This window comes from Zalophus californianus, chromosome 5, assembly GCF_009762305.2.
Source record: "Zalophus californianus isolate mZalCal1 chromosome 5, mZalCal1.pri.v2, whole genome shotgun sequence".
In the NCBI taxonomy this organism is placed as follows: domain Eukaryota; kingdom Metazoa; phylum Chordata; class Mammalia; order Carnivora; family Otariidae; genus Zalophus; species Zalophus californianus.
Window position 1 is genome coordinate 33,558,308 of NC_045599.1, and position 9,055 is coordinate 33,567,362.

General features: G+C 42.5%; 1 protein-coding gene across 1 annotated transcript in view; it reads left to right on the forward strand.

The window, feature by feature from the left end:
• Window positions 1-9,055, forward strand: part of LOC113929438 (protocadherin alpha-3) — a 200,114-nt gene that overhangs the window by 26,106 nt on the left and 164,953 nt on the right. The window contains 1 exon segment of the mRNA XM_035727644.1: window positions 4,551-7,001. Coding sequence (XP_035583537.1) covers window positions 4,551-7,001 — 2,451 coding nt within the window.

Here is a 9,055-nt window from a genome sequence, read left to right on the forward strand (position 1 = left end):
ATCACTAAGTAACATCACTTAGGAATAATTGCTAATATTAGGTATGTCTTTCAGTAGTCAAATAACCTGTTATTTGGGATAAAGACTTCACACTTACAAAATCCTTAGAGTTTTAAGGCACAATAGAGAGTTCATTGAGAAAAGAATCCGTCCCTGGGGCACCTGGGTGGCTCAGTGGGTTAATCGTTGTTGGTTGTTCCGTGGCTCCATCTGTTGGGTGTCTGACTCTTGATTTCAGCTCAGGTCATGATCTCAGGGTAGTGGGATCCAGCCCCAGGAGGGGTTTTGCCCGCAGTGGGGAGTCTGCTTGTCCCTCTCCCTCTGCTCCTCCTCCCCCACTCAGAGGCACTCTCTTTCTCTCTCTCTCTCAAATAAGCAAACGAACAAATAACATCTTTAGAAAAAAAGAAAAGAATCCTCTTTCAATTTTGTTAAAATATCTTTTTTTTTTTTTGAGAGAGAGCAGGGGAGTGAGGAGGGGCAGAAGGAGAGAGAGAGAGAGAATCTTAAGAAGGCTCCACACCTGGCGCAGAACCCAATGAGGGGTTAGATCTCACAATCCTGAGATCACGACCTGAGTTGAAATCAAGAGTCAGACACCCAACAGATGGACCCACCCATGCGCCCTAAAATCTTTTAACCTTAAAAAAAAATCTTAACATTTAAAAAACTACATTGTGGGGTGGCCAGGTGGTGGGATTTTTTTTCCTCTTAAAGTGGTGAGTACTCTAGCGCAGTTATTATGTTAGTGGGTTGCTCAGTCATCCTTCCCAGTATCTGTATCATTAGGCTAATGTGTGCAGGCCTTCCACTGTGCAGAGAATGACCACCTGCCTCTGACACCATACTCTATGCCTGGGATAACATTTTCCACATGTGTGAGATCACTCACTTTCTCCTGGCAACATTCATATAACTAAGGAAGTTGGAATTTTCCCAAAAGGTGAAGACTGATATTGAATGACTGCATTTTAATTGGAAACTCCTGTGTTGGGTTGTTAAAACATAAAATTGACAAGTAAATGTTACACTTGGAGAAGAATTTTAAAACTTCAAAAGAAAATGTCTTGGTGTGAAATAACTGTCTAAAACTGTCTTCTATTTGGTTCTTAGTTATTTGCTATTTTTTCCCTGTATGTATGTGGATGGGTATTGAATTGTAGAAATAACTTCCACTAAGTGATCTGGCCTTAGCCATTCAACAGATAGGCCATATAGTCATTTTCATCCAAGATCTGCTTTTAAAGGACTTGAGAAGTTAGGTGGGGAAATCTTTTAAGGATAATCTGTTTCTACAGTAAACTTCTTAGCTCCTAACAGTTAATAAGCCTCAAAATTCAGGGAGTATATATTTCCTGGGAACCAGAAAAGTTTATCTGAGGCTTTACAGGGAAAAATGCGACTTGGGCAAATAAGGAAGAAGCTCTTTCTTGGGAGGAGTCATCCTACCTAGAGTGTCATAGCTACTCACCACCTTCTTGAGACTTGTATGCAGAAAGTATAAACGGTCAGGTGAAATCTGTCCTACTAGAAGTCTGGCCACTATGTTTGTACTACAGGTAAATGGTACGCTGTTAAAAATATATCCAGGTATACCCAGATCTCCAGGAGTCACGGTTTATCACTTAAATTCTTATTGGTTTCTTATTCCTTATTTACACTTTTAAATTAAGTTACCTGAGGAGATGTCTAAGTGAGAGTAGATATTATTCACTGATACTTTATCCACACAGTGGCTCAATCTGATGAACTCATAGTTCCTTTAGTATTACCTTCATTGCCTAATAATCATTATGGAGTCTACTCTGTCATAAATTGCCTGTTGCATTCTACTTTGCAATTAGTATATTCTTTTTTTTAAGATTTTATTTATTCATTTGAGATGCAGAGATAGAGAGAGAGAGCGCATGAGTAGGGGGAGAGGCAGAAGCAGGCTCCCTGCTGAGTCAGGAGCCTGATGTAGGGCTCAGTCCCAGGACCCTGGGGTCATGACCTGAGCCGAAGGCAGACGTTTAACCATCTGAGCCACCCAGGCACCCCTGCAATTAGTATACTCTTAAATGTCATGAAATGTATAGTATTATAATAAGTTGTCAGAGGTATTCCATCAATATGGAGTCCATGATGTTTTTAAATTTATTTTTATTTTTTAAAAGATTTTATTTATTTGTCAGAGAGAGAGAGAGAGCACAAGCAGAGGGAACAGCAGTCAGAGGGAGAAGCGATGCAGGACTTGATCCCAGGAATCTGGGATCATGACCTGAGCCAAAGGCAGACACTTAACTGACTGAGCCACTCAGGCGTCCCATGGAGTCCATGATGTTTTAAATTTTTAATTCTGTATCTCATTTTAAAACTAGTAATTATTTTTCAAGATTCTTCAAAGCACTAACTGGCATACAAATATCTGTAATTATTTCCTTGATTCATGCTTTTCCAAAATAATTCTTAAATGTTTACTTCTTCATGAACTAGTACAATAGAATCAATTAGAAATTGCATAAGTTTGATATTAACAAATATCATTAATGTAACTTACCTCTTATGATACTTGAGAAAGTTTAAAATACTCATTTATCCATTAAAACATTAATTGACAATTTATTCTATTCTAAATGTGAATGATAAAATACGAGTAAGTTGCAATCCCGGCATGCTTTCAGTGAGTGCATGGGAAAAAAACCTGGCATGAAAACTTTTCTCCTAATATTTAAATCATGTATTTGGTTTTATTTCAAGAGGCTCTGACTTATAAGCAAAACCTTGGACATCCTTTTACCTCTCTACATTCAACCTCTGCCCATGAATTTTCTCTGGTCAACTTTCAAATATTTAGAGAACTCATACCTCTCACTGAATTCAGAGGGACCTTTAGAATATTACATTGCCTCATCTTGCAGATACTGAATGGTGAATTATGTTCCAAAGTTACTTTTCTTTATTGATTGGTTAAGTCACCAATACTTTCAAGTAACAACTTTTTAAGAAACTGGAATCCAGAAATTCATCTAGAGTGGAGATCATTAAAAATTAATCATCTGTCTGCTTCCACTTTTGTTTGGTATATGCCTTTCAGTTATACATTTATTCTAGGCATAGATTACATTATTATCATGTTTTGTACAGTTACATTTGTTTTTTTTTTCTTTCTGGGATCATTTTTCTCCTGAAGAAATTCTTTAATGAATTATTTCATATTGTGAACATTTTAGGATATGCAGGTAAGTTGAAATGTATAAATGGTATGGAAATTTAAAAAACAAATATATTCTGACTTGTCATGAATGTATTGTCATATGGTAAAACAAATTTATAAAAGAACTGCACTGTAAAAAACTGATTTCTGGCATCTTTATATAAATAACACTTAAGACAGACAACAAGGGTATAATCATTGGATAAAGGCCATAAAAGTGGGTTATAGACAGTCCATAAATAAATTTTATAAATTAACAATTGCTATAATAATATATAAGTAAATATGTATGTATATATGGATATGTATATACACATACTTTTTTGTTGTTAAGTAGGATCCACACCCAACGTGGGGCTTCAACTCTCAGACCCTGATTTAAGAGTCACATGCTCTGTCAACTGAGCCAGCCAGGCACCCCTATCTACACATACTTTCAATGTCTTGATGTTTTGGTGGTCATGAATATCAAAGGTCTGATTTTTCTTTTTCTTTTTAATCATCTTTCTGGAATTCTTTTTTTTAAAGATTTTATTTATTTATTTGAGAGAGAGAGAGAGAAAGCAAGAGACAGCTGGGCGGGGGAAGGGGCAGAGGGAGAAGCCGACTCCCTGCTGAGCAGGGAGCCCGAGTTGGGGCTGGATCCTAGGACCCCAACGCGGAATCCGGACCTGAGCCAAAGGCACATGCTTAACCAACTGAATCACCCAGGTGGCCCTGATTTTTCTATAAAATGTAGACTTCAAGGCCAAATGGTAAAAGTTAGGGGTCTTGAATCAGATTGAGATCCCACCCAAATATCACCAGTTAATATTTTTAAGTTACTTAACTGGTATGTTTTCACTTCCTTGTTTGTAAAAAGTGACTTGTATTAATACTACCTCGGAGAGTTGTTGTGAGAATTTAATGGGAAAAAAAAGAATTTAATGGATAACCCCGTTAGAACCCCAGGCTTGTCATGTGGGGAATAGTTCCAGTAGATGTCCACTACTATTATAACATTAATCATTCTACTATATTATACTATGTCATGGATTGGGATATTTGGAAGTGATGAATTAGTATAAAAGCTATAAGGTTATATTTCTATAAATATAAAGAATTTGAAAAGTGCTCGAAGGAAATTACAACTAAAATAGAAATTTTGGGAAAGATCAGAGGCCAGTATACGGAGAAGGTAGGTACATTTATTTAATACTTACACATTTAGCCACATGATGTCGCTGTCCACCGCAAGGTATTTCACCACAAAAGAAATGAAGCATGCGTTATGTACTCAGATGCTGCTCTCTGAAATACGGGCACGGTAAGGTTATTTAAGAAAGAAATGAGGAACTCAAATTCTTTTTTGAAGTTTGGATCGAGGCCAGAACGTCACAATATTTGGAAAAGGCTTGCAAGGGTGTTTTCACGGAGAGAAGAAGGTCCAGGAGCCCGGCGATTACTGCTTTCGCTTCTGCTCCTCACAGTCTGGGAGACTGGGAGCGGCCAGGTTCATTACTCAGTCCTGGAGGAGGCCAAACACGGCACCTTCGTGGGCCGCATCGCCCAGGATTTGGGGCTGGAGCTGGCGGAGCTGGTGCCACGCCTGTTCCGGGTGGCGTCCAAAGGCCACGGGGACCTTCTAGAGGTAAATCTGCAGAATGGCATTTTGTTTGTGAATTCTCGGATTGACCGGGAGGAGCTGTGCGGGCGGAGCGCGGAGTGCAGCATCCACCTGGAGGTGATCGTGGACAGGCCGCTGCAGGTTTTCCATGTGGAGGTGGAGGTGAAAGACATTAACGACAACCAGCCGGTTTTCCCGGTGGCATTAAAAAAATTATTTATTTATGAATCCCGGCCGCCTGGTTCTCGGATTCCGCTAGAGGGCGCGTCAGATGCAGATATTGGAGCCAATTCTCTGTTGACCTACAGTCTTAACTCTAACGATTATTTTACCTTGGATATTAAAAGAAATGATGATAATATTAAATCCCTTGGACTCGTGTTGAGAAAAGTTTTAGATCGCGAGGACATTCCTGAACATCACTTACTAGTAACGGCAGTTGATGGTGGGAAACCAGAGCTCACCGGAACTACTCAAGTGAAGATCACCCTTCTAGATGTAAACGACAACGCCCCAGAGTTTGAGAGGACTGTCTACAGAGTCAGTTTATTCGAAAATGCACCAAACGGTACCCTAGCAGTGATTGTTAACGCCTCTGATTTGGATGAAGGAGTAAATAAGGACATTGTATATTCTTTCAATACAGACATGTCAGCAGATACTCTTTTGAAATTTCACTTAGACCCAGTTAGTGGATACATCAGTATAAAAGGTAATATAGATTTCGAGGAAACTAAGTTATATGAAATCCAGGTAGACGCGACAGATAAAGGAACTCCCCCAATGACAGGTCACTGCACGGTTCTGGTGGAAATTTTGGACACCAATGATAATGTACCTGACTTGGTTATCAAATCACTATCATTACCTGTATTAGAAGATGCTCCCCTCGGCACGGTCATTGCCCTAATCAGTGTGTCTGACCGCGACTCTGGTGCCAATGGGCAGTTGACCTGCACCCTGTCACCCCACGTTCCTTTCAAGCTGGTGTCCACCTTCAAAAACTACTATTCGCTGGTGCTGGACAGCGCCCTGGACCGAGAGAGCGTGGCGAACTATGAGCTGGTGGTGACAGCACGAGACGGGGGATCGCCTTCGCTGTCCACCACAGCTAGCATGTACGTTGAGGTGGCGGACGTGAACGACAACGCGCCGGCATTCGCGCAGCCCGAGTACACGGTGTTCGTGAAGGAGAACAACCCGCCCGGCTGCCACATCTTCACGGTGTCTGCGCGGGACGCCGACGCGCAGGAGAACGCGCTGGTGTCCTACTCGCTGGTGGAGCGGCGCGTGGGCGAGCGTGCGCTGTCGAGCTACGTGTCGGTGCACGCGGAGAGCGGCAAGGTGTACGCGCTGCAGCCGCTGGACCACGAGGAGCTGGAGCTGCTGCAGTTCCAAGTGAGCGCGCGCGACGCGGGCGTGCCTCCCCTGGGCAGCAACGTGACGCTGCAGGTGTTCGTGCTGGACGAGAACGACAACGCGCCCGCGCTGCTGCCGCGGCCGGGGACGGGCGGCGGCGGCGGCGGCGGCGGCGCTGTGAGCGAGCTGGTGTCGCGGTCGGTGGGCGCGGGCCACGTGGTGGCGAAGGTGCGCGCGGTGGACGCCGACTCTGGCTACAACGCGTGGCTGTCGTATGAGCTGCAGCCGGCGGCGGGTGGCGCGCGCAGCCCGTTCCGCGTGGCGCTGTACACGGGCGAGATCAGCACGACGCGCACCCTGGACGAGGCGGACTCGCCGCGCCAGCGCCTGCTGGTGCTGGTGAAGGACCACGGCGAGCCGGCGCTCACGGCCACCGCCACTGTGTTGCTGTCGCTGGTGGAGAGCGGCCAGGCGCCCAAGGCGTCGTCGCGGGTGCTGGCGGGCGCCGCTGGCGCCGAGACGGCGCTGGTGGATGTCAACGTGTACCTGATCATCGCCATCTGCGCGGTGTCCAGCCTGTTGGTGCTCACGCTGCTGCTGTACACGGCGCTGCGCTGCTCGGCTCCGCCCGCGGAGGGCGCGTGCGCGCCTGGGAAGCCCACGCTGGTGTGCTCCAGCGCGGTGGGGAGCTGGTCGTACTCGCAGCAGAGGCGGCAGAGGGTGTGCTCCGGGGAGGGCCCGCCCAAGACCGACCTCATGGCCTTCAGTCCCAGCCTTCCACCTGGTCCCGTTGGCGGGGATAAAGAGCAGTTGAATGTGGACGTTGATCTTTCTGCTAAAGTGAGTACAGTTTTAAAACCCTTTCAAAATGTCCTTGTTTATTAATCCTCAATGTTTTTACTCTTTTTGAAACATGTTTTTGTTAATTGGTTTTCTAGGATTTTGTGGTTAAATGTTTGAGTTTCTTTTGACGGTTTTTGAACTGAATCAGCAGTAAGTAATGAGAACCATACTTGTAGTTTTTTGTCGTTGTAGTAGTAGTAGTTGTTAGTAGGTGCGGTAATAGGATTATTTTATTGCTAATGTATGGATAGAAACTAAATATTTTTTCCCTGATGAGTTGTATTGTTTAGAATATTTGACTCCAACTGTGGTTTACTAATCCTTGCTCAATGCTTCAGTAGCTTTTATCCCTTTTCATTTGGAATTCTTACATGTGTTAGTCCAAATGTCACCGGCCCATTGTATGAATTCAGCATAACTCTCACCACTCCCTGTTTGTTTTTTATATCTTCAGTTTCAAATATTAGTTTAAGTCTGTTGTCTCTATGAAGCCTCTTTTACTTATTTATGTGAAGTCTTAGTTCTTTCTTTCTACTTGAACATGATTTATTTTAGTCCTTGTGCTCACATTTGGTAATACATTGTATTGTTGCTAGTTTTCCAATTGGGTAAAGAAAACCACACACACCATAATAATAATTTTATTGCTTTAGCATCATATCTTTGTACATCTTAAGTTTCTCACTACTTTTATTAGTAAGCATTGAAAAAATCAATAGGAAGTGAAATTTTATACTCCCGTATATCATCATTTAGAAAATATTCTTTTTGAAAGTATATTATTAATTTTGTTAAGAATTGTTTTCCATCAGAACAATTTGTTGAGTATACTACTCTGTATCTAATTTTAAAACTATTAGGGGCGCCTGGGTAGCATAGTCGGTTAAGCATCTGACTCTTGGTTTCAGCTCAGGTCCTGATCTCAGAATCCTGAGATCTAGCCCCTAGTGGGGCTCCGCCGTCCGTGGGGAGTCTACTTAAGACTGTGTCTTCCTCTGCCTCTGCCCCCCACCCCGTGCTCTCTCTCTCTAAAATAAATAAATAAATCTTAAAAAAAACTGTTCTAGGGATGCCTGGGTGGCTCAGTCGTTAAGTGTCTGCATTCGCTCAGGTCATGATCCCAGGGTCCTGGGATTGAGCCCCGCATCAGGCTCCCTGCTCAGCGGGAGGCCTGCTTCTCCCTCTCCCGCTCCCCCTGCTTGTGTTTCCTCTCTCACTGTGTCTCTCTCTGTCAAATAAATAAATAAAATCTTTAAAAAAAACTATTCTACTAGCAAACTTATTAATCATTGACCTATTTTGCAAACAGTATTAAGGATGCTAATGTCCAAAAACTCCAATAAGTTAATTACTTAGTGTTATTACTCGTGAGTATTTTCCTCTGAATACCAACCTGTCCATTAATGTGTGTTATATAGTACATAAAATGTGTGTTATACAGTACATAAAAACTCCAAATAACTAGAACCAAATAAAACAAAATGAGATTGTTTTGTAGTCATTTCCCTATTTGGCATTTGATAATTTCTCCAAATAGATGGACTTCCATTCAAGTTTTCTTGCCCCTGGAAACTGAATCTTAGCCATATTACAGACTAGAAAACAAGTGATTATTTCTAAACCATGAAAGATAAAAAGAGAATACTAACCTTCTTGTGGGAGGTTATTTGGGTTCCAGTGTATACAATTATATGGACTATTTTTCTACACAAATTATAACTACAACTTCCTACTTCCTGTACAAGCTTCCTTGCTGAAACCTGGTTAATACTCAGTGACATTGTGAGTGAGACTAACATAACAATAGAGAAATAATCCTCTTTTTTCCTATTTTAATTTCCTTTTCTGTCACTGTCCTTTGTTGACCCCTGTCCATCAACTGTTAGCCACAGCATGTCCCATCTGAGTTCACATGTTATTTCATTTGGGCTGGTTTTCATCCTGTTGTAATTAGTAGGGTCATCCAAAGTTCTTCTCTCCCAGGATGTGGGACTTCAGTTTTCAAATTGAGCTCTCCTCTTCAAATTCTTGTCTAACAAGATTCTCAGTTA